At 45.0% G+C, this 22,317-nt stretch overlaps 1 protein-coding gene and 2 pseudogenes across 1 annotated transcript; 2 read left to right on the top strand and 1 right to left on the bottom strand.

The window, feature by feature from the left end:
• The first annotated feature begins 1,072 nt into the window (after positions 1-1,072).
• On the top strand, positions 1,073-5,331 carry LOC136515087 (probable apyrase 7). Its single transcript, XM_066508772.1, has 3 exons — positions 1,073-1,367; positions 1,959-3,915; positions 4,507-5,331. Exons 2-3 carry the CDS (start codon positions 2,091-2,093, stop codon positions 4,791-4,793), a joined length of 2,112 nt encoding a protein of 703 aa, XP_066364869.1. The 5' UTR covers positions 1,073-1,367; positions 1,959-2,090; the 3' UTR covers positions 4,794-5,331.
• Positions 5,332-5,971: 640 nt separating this feature from the next.
• On the top strand, positions 5,972-7,598 carry LOC136518071 (small ribosomal subunit protein uS12-like; annotated as a pseudogene).
• A 975-nt stretch (positions 7,599-8,573) lies between these two features.
• LOC136516531 (probable DNA helicase MCM8) lies at positions 8,574-18,066 on the bottom strand (annotated as a pseudogene).
• Between the last annotated feature and the right edge of the window lie 4,251 nt (positions 18,067-22,317).

Raw genomic sequence — 22,317 nt, 5'->3', positions numbered from 1 at the left:
GGTCATTGGTCAAGGGGATGTTCATCTTTGTGTCATGGCACCAGTAAAATAGACTGAAAACATCCCCATAACGCCCAGGATACTTATCCACAATGCCAGACACCACATTTGAGTAGTTTGCAACATCAGCATCCAGAACTTCGTTCAAGCTAAACCACGGCACATGAGTATTTTCAGCAACAATCCAAAATTCTATGTTGTAGCTACTATTTGGATCCATCCTACAGATGAACAACAACGATCACAAAAGGCTAGCAATCACACATAACACACTTAGACCTAACTGTCCACAATCACCACGAATAAGCAAGCAAGGGGGAAAATAGAACTCACCCTTCTCGGAACCAGGAAGGTCGGTCGGCCGTCGCCGTGTTCGACTCCATGGGCCGCCAATGCAGAGGATGAGCAACGTTATCTTCGTTGCACCACTATCCCATGGCGAGGCTCAGGAACGAGGGATCAATTTCTTCTCTCCCCGCCGCCGCCGCAGCCAGTGACTGTCCTGTCGTCCGCTAGGGCTTGGGGGATGGGGACAGAGGAGAAATCGAGCGAGATGAGGAGAGTGAGAGCGGTCAATACCTGTCAACACGGAGACCTATTTTGTCTCTATACCCATGGGCAACTGGGTCATTTCCCATGCCCGACCCCACATGTCAGGCCTCCCAAACGACGAAAAACAAGCGGAGAGGCGACGGAATGGCTTGGGCGAAAGAAGTTTCCAAACCCAGGGACGACAGTGATAGACCCAACTTTATAGGGGCATTGACGATTATGCCATCTTTTTTAATGGCACTGGCGTAAAAGGCTCATCTATCTATATGGGCTGCAAATAGACATAGTGGCCTTTGGGGGCTACCATTCAAAGACAACGGTTACTAGTTGATTTTGGCCTGGACCGTTCCCCCAAAAAAAAATATTTGGGCCTGGACCGTCATTGGTGGGCCGTTGATACCATTTTGAGCCCGTCGAGTTCGCTTGGGTCGTCGCCGCCCCGAGCTCATGACACGAGCGGCAGGAAGCAGTGGCTGCTGCGCCGTCCCGTCCTTGCGCTGCTGCTACAAGTCCGCCCAAGTGGGTCACTCGTCACGCCCATCTCATTCCGTCGCAGCGCCGCTGCGGACGCAGCCACGCAGGCTCAGGCGCAGGCAGGAGCTCGCCCTCCCCGCCTTGCCTTTGCGTGCTTCCACCTCACCAGTCACCGCCGCCGCCGCCGCCGCCGCCCCGCCGGCTCGGCCGCCGCGCCGCAGGCCCCTCCACCTACCCTCGGCGCCCGCCCGCCCGCCCGCCCTTCCTGGCCCAGCGCCCCTGCACGTCTGCCTGCCCCCTCCGCCGCCGCCGCCGGCGATCGCGGGCGGCCGCCCCAACGGGTGAGTCACGGAACTCCTCTCTGGATCGCTTGGGCCCTCGCCAGATCCGATCCGGCCGCGGGTAGGCTGCCGGTTTCTATCCCGGGGCTGGGGCGCGCGGCTAGATCTTACTGCTTGGGGGGTAGTTGCCGTTCGCTTGGATCAGTGGTTGGGATCGGCGGTTTGTGGTATCGATGCTGGGTGCCAGTTAACCAGGGAAAACTTGCGGCTTTGGCTCGTTGCTAGGATGGAACTGCTGGTTCGTCGGTTGTGATTTGGTGCAGTGTGGGTTGGATGAATGGTGGAAAGCTAGGATTGAGTTTTAGCCTTTTAGGGCTCTTTGTCTTTTGTCTTCGCGTGTTATATTATAGATAGATGTTGGTGTTGTTCGTGGATTGGTAGTGACCTTACTCCAAGGTTTCAGTTTAGAGGATGTCTTCGTCTTTTAAGGCATGGTATTCCTAGCTGAGGAGCTGGAAACCTAATTTTGTACTCTTCTGAAAATGAGAATATTGCCTTGATGTCCAGCATGGCAGTGCATTTCAATTTTTTTATTTATTGATTTGATGTCACAGCGTTAGTTTGCAAGCTAACTTTTGAACCTATCTGCAGGCCGAGGTTGCATAGAGCCATAGAGGTGCCTGTATCTTACTCCGCTGCTGGTTATGCTAATTTTCCCAGCTTCTTGCCCCTGGCTGGTAAAATTTTGTAATAACGGCTGCCCTGACTGCGGAAGACGCAACTATGCGTCTTTCTTCTTCTCTTCAAGATCTGCCGACCTTCACTAGAATTGATGCTTTGGAAAGGGGCTCTAGTGTTGGCAGTGATCTGAGCTCAGGGCGTGCAAAACCTGTCCGCATGCTTCAAAGAGATGGTGCTGTGGCAAGCTTTTCAAAAGAAAGAACACCCCCATCATCACCGACAAATAGAAAGAAATGCATGAGAGCAGCCGGATGTGCTATTGCACTGATCTTATTGGTGTTCTTTGCATATGGTTCTTGGAGATATTTCCATGTGTTCCTCTCTGAAGGAAGCTCTGAATACTATGTGGTTCTTGATTGTGGCAGCACTGGTACAAGAGTTTATGTCTATGAATGGCATATTAATCATAATGACGCAAATGCATTTCCTATTGTTTTGAGACCTTTAGGGAATGCTCCTAAGAAGAAATCTGGTAAATTAACCCGATTATATCAGCGAATGGAGACAGAACCTGGATTGAGCAAGCTCGTTCACAATGAATCCGGATTGAAGAAGGCAATAGAGCCCCTTCTTCAAATGGCTGAGAAATTGATCCCTAGACATGCACACAAACACACTCCACTTTTTCTATATGCTACTGCTGGTGTCCGCAAGCTACCTAGTGCAGATTCAGAGTGGCTCCTGGATAAGGCCTGGGATATTCTGAACAATTCATCATTTTTATGTAGTAGAGACAGAGTTAAGATCATTAGTGGCATGGATGAAGCTTATTATGGATGGATAGCTCTTAACCACCACATGAATATGCTTGGCACCTCATCATCTAAAATGACATATGGTTCACTTGATTTAGGTGGATCATCATTACAGGTTACATTTGAGAATGATAAATCGGTGCAGGATGAGACAAGCATTCGTCTGAGTATTGGTTCAGTTGATCATCACCTTAGTGCTTATTCTCTTACTGGTTATGGGTTAAATGATGCATTTGATAAATCTGTAGCACATCTAGTGAAAAGGTTGGGAGGAGCAGCTAGTAACGGCAAGGTTCAAGTCAAACATCCCTGTCTACAGACTGGATACAAAGAAGATTACGTTTGTTCTTACTGCCACCCATTAAAACAAGATGGAAGTCCCAGTGTTGGTGAGAAGAACACTGGCAAAGAGAAGCAGGGAATAGCTGTTGAACTGGTTGGAGCACCTCAGTGGAATGAATGTAGTGCTCTTGCAAAAGTAACAGTCAACCTTTCTGAGTGGTCCAGTGCAAGTCCAGGGCTTGATTGTAATATTCATCCTTGTGCTCTTGCTTCTAACTTTCCCCAACCACATGGGCAGTTTTTTGCTATGTCTGGCTTCTTTGTCGTTTTTAAATTTTTTAATTTGACTGCTGATGCGACTCTAGTTGATGTTCTAAAAAGAGGTCAGGAGTTTTGTGAAAAACCATGGAAAGTTGCAAAGAGTAGTGTTCCTCCACAGCCTTTTGTAGAACAATATTGCTTCAGAGCTCCTTATATTGCTTCACTACTGAGAGAGGGATTGCAGATTAAAGATAGTCAGGTGATAATCGGCTCTGGCAGTATTACTTGGACACTTGGAGTTGCTTTGTTGGAGGCTGGTCAGGCATTATATTCACGACTAGATATTCAAGGATACCGAATACTGCACCGGGAGATAAACCCAAATATTCTCATAGTATTGTTTCTGATTTCAATTGTGTTGGTCATATGTGCCATGCTATGCGTCAGCAATTCAATCCCAAGATCATTCCGCAAGTCTTATCTGCCACTTCATAGGCATAATTCTGGAGGCAGTTCTGTTCTTGGTATGGGATTGCCTTTCAAACATTTATGGAATCCCATTAGTTCAGGTATGTGCAAGTGTGTTTTTCTGTTTATTTTGTTCCTGCCATCTTGGTTTCTCCCCTTCTGTATAAAGTTAACCTACCATGTAAGGACTGCAGTACTCGAATTATTTCGCCCTGGTTGGCTGCTAGATACACTTTTTTTAAGACGGGTTCTTAACTTGTTTTGTTGGAAAGCTACTTGCCATTTTGTTTTTTAGAAAATGGAAGAGACACACACTTCTGGGTCTCCGCACACAACCTTCTTGCCATTTTGTTAGTTTCCGATATTCTACTATGTAACCTTCTAGGAATCAGCATTACAAAAGACTGTTGTGTGGTGGAACTTGCAGGACACGGGACTTTTCATGTTTTCACTCCAGTTTACTTGTTACGAAATGCCATTTGAACTAAACTTTGTAATGTTACCTCAAATGTACCTATTATATCACATTAATCCTTGTGACTCTTTTCTATGAAATGATACTACACAGAATGAGTATAATTTTCATCACATCAATTCAAACTATCTAAGTTCTTAAAAATTTGTGAATCTTACTTTTCTTTACTGTAGCTTAGCCTAGATAATCAAACATTTGAATTTTCTTAATTTTGCAGGTGATGGAAGAACAAAGACACCACTGAGCCCTACTGTTGCTGGGTCAGATCCTCATCCATTTGGTATGAGCCATGGATTAGGAGGCAGCAGTGTTCAGCTTATGGAGTCCTCGAGGCAATCCTTGGGCGCCTATCACAGCTATTCTGTTGGGAGCTTAGGTCAGATGCAGTTTTCCAGTGGTGTGAGGAACCCTAGCCGAGGTCAGACTACACTTCAAAGCCGGAGGTCACAATCAAGAGAAGATCTCATTTCTTCACTTGCTGATATTCATGTTCCAAAAGTGTAGCATTGCATCACAGAATGACGACTAGAATGAGATCCTAGTATGCCATAACAAACTCTGTAAATAATAGCTCCAGAGTTCAAGCCGCTTGATTTCTTCTCTAATCAGAAGTCAATTTTGTCGGTCCACTGACACTTCAACGAGGTTTTAGGATTCATATAAATGAACTTATGACTTGTGCCTATCCTGGACATGATACATCCATTCATCCCATTGTGTGTGCTCAAGAACATACCATAGCAATGAAGTTCTAGTAGTGTACCGGAAGATATATTTTATGCCGTTCACCAGACTGACCATGGCTGCAACCTGCAAGTTTGTAGGTCGATTGTGCTGCAATCAGGCATGTTTCTTTTTCATCTGAGACATAATAAAGGTGCATGTGGTCTCATGTATTGTTGTACCCTCTAGGCTCTAGTGGCTCTGTGAGCCTTCTCTTCTTTCCTGGAATGCCTTTTGGTAGGCCACCTTGTGATATCAATTGAAATCATGAAACACTGACATCAGTTATACTGGATTATCTAGTTGCGTCCTGTGCAGACACATTCATTGAGTTTTTTTTTTTTGGCATAGAATCTACTTTGATGACCCTGAAAAATCAGTATAGGAGCATTTGGGCTCCTGTTTTCCCCCGTTGAGCTGAGTTTGATCTCTGTGTCTTGCGCATTGCATGTGGCTCGTTTCACCCTTTGGCCATTTGCTCGCGCGTACCTCCTCGGTAGTTTTACAAAAATTCTCTGTACGTTTTAGAATATCAACTAGCAATCCATCCAACTGGGATTTTACAGGGCACGCGTTTAAAAATACCTCCTCGGTAGTTTTGCAAAAATTCTCTGTACGTTTTAGAAAATCAACTAGCAATCCATCCAATTGGGATCTTACAGGGAACGCGTTTAAAAATTTTAGGGCCTTGATCTAAAGTGCATTTTAATGTGAAAGAGTAAAATCAGGTTCTTGTTTTTATACGCTTCGATTAGAACTTAGAAAGGTTAACATAGGAAATCCTATGATGCTCAAGGTCACGTATCTGACTCTGACATGTGGGCTCATCGCTCAGTCCAAGAAGTCGCACGACCTATGATCTTGCTCACATGTCGACCGTACGATACGACCGAAGCACCCCCTAGCACGAATCGTGACGCAGATCAAGCAAACCCTAACATGCCAACCCTACTATAAATCTTTCTCGTCTCCCCTCACTCCCGCAGCCGCCGCCGCCCTCGAAGTCGAAGCCCGTCGCTTCCGTCCCGCCGCAGCGTCGCCGACCCTCACAGCCGGTCTCCTACCTCCGCCGCCATGGGGTGAGTCTCCCCCTTCTCGTTCCGGTGTCCTGCACCCGTGCTCGTTGTTTAGAGGCGTTCCTTTGCCCTAATCAAAGCCTCTGTTTTCTTGCGTTGGTGCGTAGATTTCGCCGCGTGGCTTGTGATTTAGCCAGTTTTCTTATGTGATTAGAGAATGGAATCGGGTTAGAGGCGAAAAGCAAAATCCGAGCTTATTGACGGTCCAGCGCTGATCAGATTATACACCGTCAATGCTAAACATATTCATAAGCTACACGAATCCGTTGCCGCTGTGTAGCCATGTGCTCCAGGATTCAATCGCTTGGGTCCATGAGGTTATGCGTGGTGGCATACAAGTCCTCTGTTACAGTGGTATCCGACGCTTTAAGAATCTCCTCTTCTGTGTTGATCTGTTTTGTTATTGTTAGGTTTTTGCCTGTGCCCTTTTGTTATGATGTTACTAGTGAGCGCTAATCGTACTTGTTTGGTCTAGCTAAAAGAATGGATTTGTGTGTAGCTTCTGTTTACAGTTCTACTAGATGGAATGATGTCTGTTTGCAACACTGATACAATTCAGGTACTTAACTGTTTACATTGTTGCATTTTTATGCATGATTGTATCTATGTTGTTGTGCATTTGCTACATGGATTTTAGCATGGTAGGGTGTATCATGGTGATGTTTATGCAATGGACATGGAGTATTGTGGTCATGAGTTGCCGAACCTGTGTTAACATATTGGTCTTGAATTCGCATCACAGGAAGACACGTGGTATGGGAGCTGGGCGCAAGCTCAAGACCCACCGCAGGAACCAGAGGTGGGCTGACAAAGCATACAAGAAGAGCCACTTGGGCAATGAGTGGAAAAAACCCTTTGCTGGATCATCTCACGCCAAGGGCATCGTTCTGGAGAAGATGTATGTCAGACATGGGAACGATTTGTGCTTTTATTATCTTGTACTTTATGTGCTTGGGCTAAGGTGTGTTGCTTCCATTGTGTAGCGGTATTGAGGCCAAGCAGCCAAACTCTGCCATTCCGTAAGTGTGCCCGTGTTCAGCTGGTGAAGAATGGGAAGAAGATTGCTGCCTTTGTGCCGAATGATGGTTGCCTGAACTACATCGAGGAGAATGTATATGTTCCTTGACCAATTCTCCTTGTAATGAACTGTAAAATCTATGTAATGAAAAAGCTAACCATCTCTCTTTCTGTAGGATGAGGTGTTGATCGCTGGATTCGGTCGCAAGGGCCATGCTGTGGGAGATATTCCTGGTGTCAGGTTCAAGGTTGTGAAGGTATCTGGTGTGTCACTGCTTGCACTCTTCAAGGAAAAGAAGGAGAAGCCAAGGTCTTAGATTCCTTTCGATAGTCAAGAATGGAGCAAACTGTCAAGGCTCTATTATCAAACTTAAAGTTGTGCTAGCAACAGAGATGTTAGTTCTGAGCTGTATTTTTTGTTAACATTGCTATCGAGAGTTTTGTTTCCATTTTGAAGATATTAATATGCAATCAGCATGTGCCGGTTCAATGAGCTGTATGTTTTGATATTGTATTGCCCTGTTGTTTGTTTTGCCCTAGCCAAGTAGCCTGGGTTTGAAGATTGTTTCGTAAGAAGAAATCTACCCACTAGCAATCCTTAATGCCTCGTTCACCAAGTTACATTTTTAAAATATTTCTAAAATGCTTTCATAATGTCAGTACGTCGACCAAAATGACCCAGAGCAGGAAGGGTACTGGGTAAGTTTTCCTCCTGTCCCCAGTCAATTTCGGGAACGATGTCAACTAAAGCCCCACGATCAGCAATGGAATTGGAGAAATAATTGTCTATTCTGATTTCTGAAAAGCCTTTTTTGTGTGTTATAGAACTATCAAGATAGCAATTCAAGCACTGAATCGCAGTAACAGCAAACTGACGATCTGCAATGGCAATGGTGGTACCTGGAACAAGAAATAATTTCTGTTCTGAAAAGCCAGGTTTTTTTTTAATGGTGTCGCAGAACTATCCAAATAGCAACTTAAGCACTGAAGCGCACAGTAACAGCAACAATTACGATGGCTGAGGGGGTAATTTACAGGCGCCCCAACTCCTCTCCGGCCCCTCGCCCCTGCCGCTGCCCAGCGTTCCACCGCGGCGCGCTAGGGTTTCATCAGAGCTCCAACGAAAACCTAGTATGCATACGGCAGCCACCTTCTCCCCCACTCCCACCAACGCCATGGCCATTGAGCTCCCCTGTCCCAACCTGGCTCAGCCACCTCCACCGCCGCCAGGGCCCTAAACCACCCTCTCGTCGTCCCCACCGCCCGGACAGCCTTCCTCCAGACCCCTTCTCTTCTAAACCCACCAGAGTTGGAGAAGGGGGTGTGGTGGGCACGGTTGATAGTGCGCTGATAGGACCCATAGGACCCACCACGTGCGCTAGAGGGAGATGGGGGAGGTGAGCGTGCCGTGGCCGAAAAAACAGCCTGCCGTTTTTGAAGTCATTACCATGTTTTCCATGTGATCGGATAGTGCAAGGGCCACAAAATACATCATATAAAATTCTGGATGTTACATCGGCAAGCTTGAAAATCTATAAACTAATAACGGCCATAGAGGGTTCCTGCTTCACAATAATATCATATCCAAACCATGGCATACATCAAGCTATCAAAGTTAGTGGTCATCCTGCGACGCGTGCACTTCAGTCGCCTGTACATTGCAGCACGTATGTGCGCAGCCATGAGGATACGCATAGCCTCCAAACCATACATCTGTCACGGGAGGGGTCCAGAGTGTCTGGAGATCATCCTGAAGCAGGCATGCGTAAGATCGGATACTAACTAGTACAGACAAATCCTGTGCAAATTATAGTTTCATTCAAGAAAACTCACCATCTTGACCTCGTTGGCTGGCATTGTTAATATGACGCAGTCACCAGCTGTTTATAAAAAGAAGCTATGTCATATTCTCAGTTACGCAAGTCTGATCATGAATCTGCTGTATAAAACAGCATCTTATTCAGACCAAGAGCAATGCTATAACTTCTTGGCCCTAATCAGATCTGTAGAACTTTACCTGATACATCCCTGATCCTTTTTTAATAAGGAAACCTTCAATGTCCATCTTTTCTACAAGAGCGTCCAAGTCTGGAACTCGCAAGCTGATCTTATCAGCTAAGGTGAAAAGCTCCTGGTACTCGGCAAAATGATAGAACATGAGGACAGCGTCAGGAATTAGGAAAAAGGCACAAAAGGTATGCATGTGTTATTTTTGTGCAAACAAGCCACAAATAGATTTTCCTGTTTAATTGACCAAAAATGCTCACACAGAAATTTCAAGAATGTGCGTGTGTTTTTTGTTAAGTGCAGAAAAAAACAAGTTTACAAGAGAATGTGATTTTTTTTCTTTTGTAAAGAAAAAGTTACAAGAAAAGAAAAATGCTCAAAATGCAGTAGTGGCTTTTCTTCCAAACAGAGCAGATTCCGAATGGTAATTGAACTTAAAAGGAAGATTTGCCACATCACTTACGATTTTTGAAAAGCAGTCTTTTTGCTGCAACTCAGATTCCTTGTTTAATGCATTCAGAAACCTCTTTGCCTCCTTCGGTTGGCTCATCCCACCGCTCCGAGCAAAATCGACATAACCATGTTCATCAACATATTTGTCATACAGAGATTCTTTCATGATATCAACAACATCCTGCTAAGTGCCACATGACAAATTGAACATTAAAATAATATGCCTCATGCTGCTGCGTACAATTGTATTTTGTTGACAGACATGTGTTTGGCTGGAAAAGAGCTACACTCAGGCGTAGGCATCATGAACCCCATATCTCTTAGCTAGTGGCGCATAACCCCAGGTTTCATGGTGAAAATATTTTACAAAAGCCTATTCTAATAGACAAAGCAGTTCAACAAGCAGAATGGATTGAAGAGAGTTCTGTAAAATCTTATGATCCTTAGATCTTGGGTCCATTGTGTTGTGTCGCCGGTATGGAGGCAATGATGGGGGAGTGGGCGGCGAGCCTCGACTATGAAGATCATAGTCGCGACTAGGATTGGAGCGAGGTTTTACCCCTCGGCTCCTTATTTTGATTAGAGAGGGATAGAGGGTAGGCTAAATCATTCTTGATTCAATCTGTTGTGCCGACAGGCCTGCAGCCAAAGCTCCCCAAACAAACTCCTAAATTCACTCCATCTTATTCTTAAATCGCTCAAATTGATAGACTCCTTGGCTAAGTTCTAGACCTGCCTGTTTGGGCCTGATCAACCACTGCCATGGCCTGATGTGGTCGCTGCCCTTTTGCCGCACCTTGTGAAGGACTTGCCCCACATGACACATTGCAACTAGTCAATAAACATTTCGATTTCGGCAATTATGACCATAAAGCATGTGTTCTTGTGAGATTTTCTAAGTTGCATTCTACTAACATGGCAAGAATGTTAAATGACAAAGCCGCAGTGGAAAATGTGGACTGTCTAACTATGGCTCTAAACAGTTTCTGCATAACTCAAATACTCAGTTATTTTACCTGAGCGTCTTCTTCAGTCACTTCATCTCTTAGATCCACGCGAGCACGAGCTTCAGCTAATCTGACTAGGCTTTCTAACTGCCTGGCTGTGATGGGTGTACCATCAGCAGAAGTGCTGCGGTTTCTCAACTTCAAATAAAAGTGTTTCAGAATTGCAGCTGCTGCCTTTGACATTCTTAAAGAGGGGAGAAAAGTGAATGAGAAAGGGCATAATAAGGCATAAAAAGTAAACTGCTCTTTGCATTGCACTTGTGCTAAAAGTACACATTTTTTTTTAACGTAACTAAAAGTACAATAATAACAAGATACCGGGGGAAGACATGTTCTCTTGAATAAGATATATATTTGCGAAGAAGTTGCCCAGCTAATGGAGTGAAACCCTTGTATTTCTCTGGGTGTAGCCTCAGTCTTGAGGCTACTGAATTTCCACTAAATCCAAGCCCCAGATCACCATTAAATCGTGACACTGAGCAAAGTTCCAGAACATGAACAATGGCTTACACTTCACTTGTACAATAGATTAAAAAAAACACAACAATATGTAATAATAACCTGTTCTAATCCTCTTGTTGGGTCTGAAATTAGCAAGATCATTGGTATGGAGCTGCTTGCAGGAAATTTTGGCTTAGTAATTCAATAAGTAGTATGTTCGGTAAGACAAAATCATTCTTACAAACTATAGATTCAATGCATTACATGAGAATGTCACTATGCTTTGTGAGATATGAATTGGCAAACATGTCTGACAGCCACTTACAGCTATTATATGGTCTGACACTCTTTTATCTAGTGACTCATCTGGCTTGTCAAGTAGAATAAACACCAAGTCAAACCGAGAAAGGAGGGCAGCACTCATCTTCAGATTCTCGTTCACTGTTTTTGCTCGACTGCAACAAACAGTGTATTTAGATGGCACTAAAATGGGCATATAATAGCCATGGGAATTAAGGCTTGAATCCTCAGTAAAAACAAAGCAAAAATAAAAAGAGAGAGAGAAGGGATAAGTATACTTGACATCAATGTCAATCGCATAAACTACCAATGGCCAAGAGAAGTGAATTGGGACAAACTACACCACAAAATATCAACAGATGAATGGTTTTACTTCGAGTTCAGTTCTTCAGTTGCAAACTCGCAGTTTAGGACCAAAGTTAAAAGTTCAATCAAGTAATGTTTCATATGATAAAATCACCACCACAAACCACTCTAGACCACCTAAACTACTAGAATAATTCCACATACATCTGTCTTTAACGGTAGATGCTATCAGTATTTCTTTAAAAAAAAAGGTGAACGGAGATGAGTGGTCAAGAATGACAGGTATCATTCTCAGCCTTAACAGTACATGGCATCAGCATATCGTTTTAAAAAAAAAGAATGAATGGGGATGACCAATCAAGAACAATGAATGGAGAGAAATAACAAGTTTTTCAATAAGTAGGATGGAAAATATTAACGCACTCATAATGACCACCAATAGGATTTGAAGCTGCCAACACTGAAGTACGAGCTGATAAACTTGCTACAAGGCCAGCCTTTGCAACAGAAACACATTGCTGCTCCATGGCTTCAAGTAAAGCCTGAGAACCAGAAACAGAAACACAATTAGATAGGCATGTGAACTTCCTCACCAGCACCGGCGGAGCCATGTATTGGCCATAGTGGGCTCCGGCCCCCCCTTGCCCGGTAAAAAAAATGAGGATGTATGCTGTGGGATGGGATCAAAGCATGGACAAGCCCTGGGTAGTCAGATGTAGGATTCTAATAAACATAGACTAATAAACTTTCTAGTTATGTCTCGCGACTCGATGGCTTGCGTGACCTGGGCACAACTGAGTCCTTGCCATCGAGTTACTCTAGGAGACTTGTGGCGCATGGAGTCCTCGCCCCAAGGCTTAGTGTCCGCCCATTTAGTGCGCCTTGTTTCTTATGACCTTTCGGGGATTTGAAATATGTGTCGTTATACCTCTGGCTGAGGTACGTACGTACCCTTACTCTGGTATTGGTCACTCCTCTTCCGTACAAAAAAAAATAGTTTAGCTTTTTGTGGTGTTTGCTACAGCTTCTCGTCACTTCTGCTACTGGAGCCGTGTCAAATAGCCCGTTAGCCCACGATTAGAAGCACGGACGGAGCTATGTGGGGTCAAACTGGGTCCTAGCCTCTCTTGTTCCGGCTGTATCACTCTGAAGGTTTGCATGTCACTGCATGCACGTAATTAATTCATGCCTCTCTCGTACCATGCTTGATGTTGCTGATGAATGGATCACAGCTTACAAATATGTAAATCCACACATTGTTCATTCTTCTTTGATAGAATTTCAATTGTTCATTGCAGTCTATATAGATAGAACTTGAAAAAACAAAGATTTTTCACAGAATTCCATCACCAGTGAACACTTCATCGAAAACCTTCATAAGGTTTAAAATAATTGTAATACCTGATGCTCTGCAAACATTTTATCAAACCATCAATACAGCATATTCCACGATCAGCAAGGACCATGGCACCTGTGAGTCAAGGACCCAACTTTATTTTGATCGCATTGCAAATTCTAAAACCACGAGCACTTAGAACAGCAATTGGTATGACAAGAAGAAAAAAATGCCATCATTAAGACACGATTTTGAACAGAGAGCTTAAAAAATTATAATGAAGGAATATATGTTTTATGGTTACCAGCCTCAAATGCATAATCATTTGTCATAGAATCTTTAACCACTGCAACAGTTAGGCCAGCCTTTGTTGTCATATTCCCACATACATATATTCCTCATGGGGAAACAGCGGCTGCAGCTTGGAGGAGTTGGCTCTTGCCTAACCCTGGATCACCTGTAGTATTTTAAGCAAGAGCATAATCGCATCATGAACAACACTATGGAAGTTCTGACAGGATTTATGGTAAACAAAGAAATTACCAACTACAATAACATGAATATCTCCACGAACAGGGACCTTGTTTTGATCCATTGAGTTCTTCTGCACACCGCCAAAAAGAGCGAGTGTGATACCAGCTGAAAATCAGTGTACATGAATTTAGTTATATCGAGCAATCATATGCAAATAAGAGAGAAATGAAATCAGCAGGCCTGGATGACTAAAAGGAGTGCCTTGACCATTTTCCATAGGCATCCTAAAGTAACTGCAGCTGATAATGGCTTTGTTAGCCCCTCAACTATTGAATTTCTTCAGATTGTGATGCACTCTTATAGACAGAAATTGAAGGGGGCAAGAGATTTCACAATATCACATCTTCAAATATTGGGACAATAGAGCAGATTGAATAGAAGATTTCATAACAACATTAAATAACCGGCAGAAATATCTTGTAACTCCGATATAATACAGGGGCTAGAAAATACCTTTTACAAGTTCATGCCCATAGATAGAGGGACAAAAGGATTGAAGTATTTGGCGAAATACATCGGCACCATATCTTTCTCTATATTTGACAGCGAAATCATCCTTTTCAGTACAAGACTTAAAATGACAAATTCCACTAGCCTGAATTTCTGTCTGAAACAGCATGGAACTTCGACTTTCTTACTGAAACTGTCCTCCAGGTACAGGTAGTATAAACCCTTATTACTGATTCTGGACTTTCCTGAAGATATTAGTTATAGATCTATTAAATATTCAAACAAAGTGCTCTAAATTAAAAAAAGTGAAAGCTCAAACAATTTGTGTAGAACAAAACAAGTGTCTCTAGTGCTTACTAGCATGTGCATGAAGGACCTGAATATAAGGACACAACAACTAAACCTAATCACTACTTTGTTTTCTCCATCTCCTCATATTATCAATATTCTTGAGTCTTAAATTCAAGAAACTACAAGAAATAATGGAACACAGGAAATAGGGAATGTTTTAGCAACATAAAGTAATAGAGATGTCCTTATGTTGACAAATACATATAGGTTTCTGTAAGAGTAATATGCATCACATTAAATACTTCTAATGAACTACTTATGCCCAGTCCATAGCGCCCAGAGCTAGACTTCCAAATAAATGAACAAATAAAACAAAAGGTTGACAATGCTATATTACTCTAGATATAGCATAGATAATCCAAGGATCTAAACAGACTAACAACTTTTGACAAATAAATTTATTGTTGAAACCATTAGTGAAGTATCACAAGGAAATTTAAGAAAAGAGCACTATTGTAGCCACTTTGCATGTACCTCCTCCAACATCCATATAGTTGTTAAGCACTTTCACAATTCCAGTTACTGTTACGATCTCTCCAGGGATGCAACAATCAACGAGGTCTTCTGTAAGCTCACACTCTACGGTCCGTGGTACTCGGCCCTCTTCGTGGTTGTCAGCACTTGCAAGCTCCTGTATTCTGGATGGGAACATAAGAAAAGTAAAGCTTTTAGCACAATACAAGTGGAGGAAAACTCAGATGAGTTTACTTGTCCCTTGCCTAATTTTCTGGAAATCCACCAGCTGTGCACTAGATCTATCTGGGATAAAGCTCCTGCTCTTGCATCCCTGAATGATACAGGACATTGGAGGAGAAAATTTCCCATCACAGAACATACGGGGGATTTCTTTACCACACTTCATGCATCGGAATTCCAGCTGCTGAACAAGAGGTTTTACAGGGCTGACTTTGAGCACAGTACCATGCACTGTGATAAGCTTCTCTACAAAGGGAAACGAAAATCCACACATCAGTAATTATATGCACACTAATAAAATATAAAACACATGAATAAAGGCAGGAAGTGATTTACTAATAAAGGCTGCTTTTAGTTGCTTTAATGCAATAACCGGCCCCGTGTTGTAAAACCTGATATTGCTCTTGTTGAATTTTGCGTTCAAAAAGATCTTGTTGATTTTGCTCGAGCGCAGAGCCTGAAACAATATCTAGAATAAACATACATTGAATGGAAGTAGCATATGGTCCACTACCATACTAGTAAATTATAAGATGAATAGACATCAACCAGATCAGCTGCAACTCCCACGCAAAGCAAGGCTTCTTTTGGGGATTCATTGAGTTTATCTTTAATAAACACACACATCTCCTGAAGCTGCTGGAAATCAATTGGAAGACATATGATGTCATTGCCATCATCTTCAATCTGTGCACATAGAAGTAAAGCACATGAGCCAAGCGGGGTGAGTTCCTGCATTTACAATATGTACTCTTTCACTATGATCATACAAGAAATCATACAGCACCTAGAAAAAAGCTGCTAAAGAGTTCTGAAATACATAGCACATGTGGTAAACCTTGAAGGCCTCAAGTATAATATACACTTAAAAAAAACATGGTATGTGCAAGCGGTAGAGTCTTACCGCCTGTGACCAGAAGGTCCCGGGTTCGAGTCGCGGCCTCCTCGCATTGCACAGGTGAGGGTAAGGCTTGCCACTGACACCCTTCCCCAGACCCTGCACAGAGCGGGAGCTCTCTGCACTGGGTACGCCCTTTTAATGTAAGGCAGACAACCATTAATTGTGCTAGAGGCTCTTATGCTCTCATGCTTTAAGAAATAGAAAACTCCAAAGGTATACTTGTTCTGTTAAACTTTCAGAAGATATCAATGAGGCTGACTTTGAAACGATTATATTGTCTACAGCAGTATCACAAAACTGCAAAGAAGCATTTACTTGAAAAAAAATGCATCTCTGTTGTGATGTACTCTACAAATTACAATTCTACAGACAGGTTAGTATTCCAATATCCATAATTTATACCATACTATGCCTTGTGCATTGGCCTTAGAGTAGGCATATCACAAGGGACTTAGGAAGAATAAACTGTACCCCTTTTGTCAGAACAGGCTGCATATTACAAACTCTTGCACAAGCAGATAGGGAACCTTAATCCTAAATTTGGAAAAACCTCACGCATGACCACTTAATCAAGATAATGAGTTGCATAGTTCCTTTGTATTGGTTACTAAATCTGATCAGTTGAATATTGACACTGGAAGTGAGAGCTGCACCTTATACAGGAGATGCACCGTTTGTCATTGTCAAAAAAACCAAAGCTATAAATATTGATATTGGTAATTAGCTTGATGGGAACCAGACCTAAGTGAATGTGTAGGCAGAGCACTTGGTGATTAATTGCTTACTCAAGACTGCACTTCTTGTTAGCAATACTACTGTGTCAAGCTTATCAAGTTTGCCTGTGAAAGCTCTAGTTCCAGAGATTAATCATGAGCTCACCGGAGATCTAAGGCAGCAAAAGTGTGGTGATGCTATAGCTGATTGCTTCATATTGGTGCTTATCTGGTGGAAACAATTTTACTAAAGTAGTCAGGTAAAGTGGGTTGAGCTACAAGTTATCAGCATACATAGTTCAGTTAAACCTGAAAGGTTGCAGCAAATAAAAGAATTGCAGGGATGGCCACATGAAGATCAGACCAAGTTTAAAGTGGAACTCATATAACAAACAAGCACCAATTGGCTAGTTCTGAAAACATCCAACCATAGCTAGGTCCGTATGAGTGACGGTTTCAACAACTGGTTCATGTTCTCCCTATAATTAACATGGGATCGGGAGTGGGCCATTGGGCTTGCCAGGAGGAACTACAGGGAAACAGCAGCACGATAAGGCATCAGTCGACTGAAACAGAAGTGAATCATTCCCTTTTACTATTCTTCTTTGACCTCTAGAACTCTTCATCCTTCTGAATTCCCCTCATGTATCTCTGCTAGTCTCTAGTCCTGTACTTTCTCCCTGTAACCTCCTGCGGTTGGCCCGGTACTACATCTAGTGCTTGGTGTTTTGCTTCTAATGGAGTTGGACGCTAACATATGGTCCTAACTATGATTAACCATATTAAATACCTGGCACTAGTTACCTTTTTTAAGACACTAGAAAGTTAAAGTAAATGAACACTAATCATCGATCCTGCAAACTTCTGAACAAGTGTTTGTGATGCAACTTTGATAACATTCCCGAGAGCGAGCGAACCCCCAATGCGCGAAAATCCTCCTCGTTTCACCAGTACACATACCACAACAAATACCACCGTCCATATATGATCCAAAATTATGAAATCTCGACCATTCTCTAGTAACCAACACAGAATACCACCAACTAAATCACACACAAAACAGGAGATGAAGGCGCTAAACTAAACAGGAGATTGGGCGCGCGTATTTACCCGTGAGAAAAGGACTTCCGCCACCTCGAGCGTGGAGAAGGATTCAGTCAAGGCGGTGGCGAGGCAGACCATGGTCGGACTCCGATAGCCCGACCTCGGCCACCTCGGGAAAGTATGTCGGCCAGGCATCCGCGAGCCTTTTGAAGATGTCGTCGTCCCCTGTGCGCCCTTTGGGTTGATGACCCTTCATTGTGTCGGCGTACATGTCACCGCCTCACCGGAAATCTCAGAGGCCAGAGCCTCACCTCTCCGGCGAGTCGTCGCGGGCAGGGGCGAGACTTGAGGGGGGCAGGGGGCGGGCGGGCCGAGCTGCCGAGCAAAATTTCCCCGCGGGGTTTTTGCGCGGTGGCCGTGGGAAAAACGCCGGAGAAAGGAGAAAGTGTTCCTTCCAGCCGCGGCGCCTCGATGTCAACGGCGGACAGGTGGGGCCCAAGTCCGGCTGTAACACACGACAGATCAAAACCCTAGATGGGCCACAGTGCTCCGCTCATTCGGGCCGCCATGCCCAATTTTAGCATGCCGTCACTTGTCCAGACAAAAAACGGGCTTAATCTAGCCCAGACAAAAAGCGGGCTTGATCTAGCCCAGACAAAGTAGTTTTGATCTGGCCCACGTTTGTTCTCAATTCCTCAATCAGAGAATTGATGGACTCGTACCATATATGTCATAATGGGCTCATACCATATATGGCACCGCCTTCATCCAAGGACTCCATCACCGCAAGCTTCGCTCCAAATTCAACCGCAAGCCGCCCACATGAATTGGCGAGATGATCACGACCGCTAACCAGTACGCCGACGCCGAGGAAGCCGAGGTGCGCTTCAACGAGGATGCGGGCACTCATCGCCCAACACGCCGCTACGATAACCGCCCCGACGACCGACGCCACAACGACCGCCGCTACGACGACCGCAGTTACCATCGTGACAGCGGCCGTGATCAGCCAGAAGGACCAAAGTCTGGTCAAAATCGCCGCCGCCGGCCAGACCACATCGTCGCTGCCGTTAATGAACCTCGCGCCAAGCGCAACTACGACGAGCACTACAAGAAGATCCTCGACGGCCCGTGCCCTCTCCACAAGAACACCAAGCATAAAATGAAGGACTACCTCGGCTTGGCTAAAGAGTTCTAAGACAAAAAGCTGGACGACGATGCCAATGACGGAGCCGGAGGCCGCCGACCACCGGGGGGCAATAACAATGCTTTCCAGAATCACGACAAGGTGGTTGCCACCATCTTCGGGGGCCTCACCTCTACCGAGAGCAGAAGAGAACAGAAGCTCGCCGCCCGACGGGTGCTCGCCGTCACTACGGAAGACGCCGCCGCCAACCTCAGCCATCGCCCATGGTCCGAGGTCCCCGTCACCTTCAGTGGGGCCGACCAGTGGACGGAAATCCCCTATACAGGGCGTTTCCCCCTCGTCCTCGACGCAACCGTCCAGAAAGTGCTTTTCAGAAAACTGCTCGTCGACGATGGGAGCGCTCTGAATCTCCTCTTCGTCGGAGCCCTAAAGGAGTTGGGCCTCGAGATAACAGATCTCACACCCTCGGACTCCTCCTTCTGGGGTGTGGTACCTGGCAGGGCATCCAAACCACTTGGAGAGATCACCCTACTAGTACAGTTCGACACGACAAGCAACTATCGCGTCGAGCATATCAACTTCTACATCGCCGACTTTAACACCACCTATCACGCCATACTTGGTCGGCTAGCTCTGGCCATGTTCATGGTTGTACCGCACTACGCTTACCTAGTGCTAAAGATGCCTTCACCTGCAAGAGTCTTGGCCTTGTGGCCCAACCTCTCCATCGCCTACGCCTGTGAGACAGAGAGTTTTGCCCTCACCGAAGCCACTGACCTCTCCATCCAAATGGCCAGTGTGATGGGTGGTCGACGACCTTGTTCTCTGTAGAAAACAAAAAACCAAAGGGATGCACAAGCTCTCCTCCCGATGGGAAGGGTCTTACGTCATCAAGAAGTTACCCGACCAGGGTCTTAGTGCCTATGTGACTTCGATGGAATCGATGTCCCCAACTCATGGCACATCGAGCATCTTATACGTTTCTATCCTTGAAACGCTCTAGATATGTACTCTCCACTTCATGATGAATAAAGTCTTGGTCTCCATAATTTGTCTCCATTTTTTCTCCATTACGATTTAATCTCCATTTACCGACCACATTTCTCCAAATTGCCGACCACATTTCTCCAAATCGCCAACGTATTTCGCCGAACAAGTTTCTCCAAATTGCCGATCACGTTTCTCCAAATCGCCAACGTATTTCACCGAACAAGTTTCTCCAAATCACCGACCACATTTCTCCAAATTGCCAACATATTTTGCCAAACAAGTTTCTCCAAATCGCCGACCACATTTCTCCAAATCGCCAACGTATTTCGCCGAACAAGTTTCTCCAAATCACCGACCATGTTTTTCCAAATCGTCAACGTATTTTGTCGAATAAGTTTCTCCAAATCGCCAACCACGTTTCTATAAATCTCCAACGTATTTTGCCGAACAGGTCTCTCCAAATCGCCGACCATGTTTCTCCAAATCTCCAACGTATTTCGCCGAACAGGTTTCTCCAAATCACCGACCATGTTTCTCCAAATCTCCAAAATGTTCCGCCGACCACCGAGCAGCACCCGTTTTGTTATGCGCTCTATGGAGAAGACCCATTCTCCGATCTCTCCCTACACGTGTTATGGGCTCCGCGCTCTGCATTATGGGTGATCGGTTGTGGTTTCTTGGTCATGCATGTTTCTCCTACACGTGCACGGGCTCCACGCTCGATGTTATGGACTATGGGATAGCCAAGGCCGAGAGCTCAGTAAAGAACTAACTGCTCAGACGCCACTCATACTACGTTTATCTCTAAGCTATTTCACCAACCGTCGAGCAGCACATGTTCCTCTCTGCGCTCTATGGAGAAGACCCAGTCTCCGATCTCTTCCTACACGTGCTACGGGCTCCGCGCTCTACGTTATGGGTGGTCGGTTGTGGTTCCTTGGTGACGCCTGTTCCTCCTACACATGCACGGGCTTCGTGCTCGACGTTATGGACTATAGGCTAGCTAAGGCTGAAAGGTTCGAGATGGCGACTAGAGGGGGGATGAATAGTCTTTTCTAAAATTAATAGCGTCGGCTAACCGATATAAATGCAGAATTAAAACAAGCGGTCTAGCTAAGACTACACCCCTCTATATATGTTCACTAGCACCTAGCAAAGATACTAATTATGCAACTAAGGTGCCAGGCTAGCTAGAGCTCTCCTAAACAATTCTAGGAGCAAGGTCACACAAACCTATGCCACTAGTACTTTAAGCAACAAGGGAGCTCCTACACATGCTAGTAAGCAAAAGCACAAAGCTAACTAAGCTCACTAGTAATGCTCAATAATAAGGCAACCAATGCCTAATTAGAGAGCGCAAATACTTAGTTACACAAACTAAGCAATGTGATTAACAAGGTTACTAAAACCAAATTAGCCACGCAAGGGAGCTACTTCTATGCTACACAAGCAAGAAGGTAACTAGTAAGCTACACAAGCTAACTAATTACAAGAGCAACAACACAAGCTTAATGTATATGAAAATAATCGCAAGCTTGTGTAACGGGGATGCAAACCAACAGGAAGAACAAGATTGACACGATGATTTTTCTCCCGAGGTTCACGTGTTTGCCAACACGCTAGTCCCCGTTGTGTCGACCGCTCACTTGGTGGTTCGGTGGCTAATTAGCATCACCCGCTAATCCCGCACGTCGGGCGCCGCAAGAACCTACCCCTTGAGTGAGGGTAGCTCAATGACACACTTTACTAGAGTTGCTCTTCGCAGCTCCCGCGGAGCGAGCACAATGCCCCTCACAAGCTCTTCTCTGGAGCGCCGCACAAGCTTCTTGCAGGCTTCCACGGAGACCACCACCAAGCCATCTAGGAGGTGGCAACCTCCAAGAGTAACAAGCACCACTGGCTTGCAACTCGATCACCTAGTGCCACTCGATGCAACCTCACGATGCAACCGCACTAGAATCACTCACTCACACAATCGGATGATCACTATTGAGTATGTGTGAGATGGAGGGCTCCCAAGCACTCACAAGCATGGACACTAAGTCCCCTTTGGTGCTCAGCCCCAGCCATGGCTGAAGGCCACTTCTATTTATAGCCCCAAGGGCTAAACTAGCCGTTACCCCTTCACTGGGCAAAAATCGGGCCAGCCGGACGCTCCGGTCGTGTTGACCGAACGCTAGACCTCAATGACCGGACGCTGGACCTCAGAGTCCGATCGCCCGTAGATGGCCACGTGTCCCGATTCCAACGGTCACTTAACCTAATCGGACGCAGCAGCTTCAACTGACCGGACACAGAATCCTCAGCGTCCGGTCGTTTCCAGTAAGCTCCCTGAGGCGTATTTCTTCGATCGGACACGTCCGGTCCACCTTGACCGGACACAGACCAGCATCCGGTGCAATACCCTTGGTACTGTGCAGACCCATCAGATTGACTGGACGCACCCTGCCAGCGTCCGGTGCTTTCAGACCCAGCGTCCGGTCAGTTGACCGACGCCAGCGTCTTCGTGATCAACTCGTTTTCACTTCTAACTTCT

The sequence above is a fragment of the Miscanthus floridulus genome, chromosome 17, assembly GCF_019320115.1.
Source record: "Miscanthus floridulus cultivar M001 chromosome 17, ASM1932011v1, whole genome shotgun sequence".
Taxonomy (NCBI): Eukaryota; Viridiplantae; Streptophyta; class Magnoliopsida; order Poales; family Poaceae; genus Miscanthus; species Miscanthus floridulus.
The sequence above is the reverse complement of the archived record's forward strand: the minus strand, read 5'-3'. Positions and strand labels throughout refer to the sequence as shown.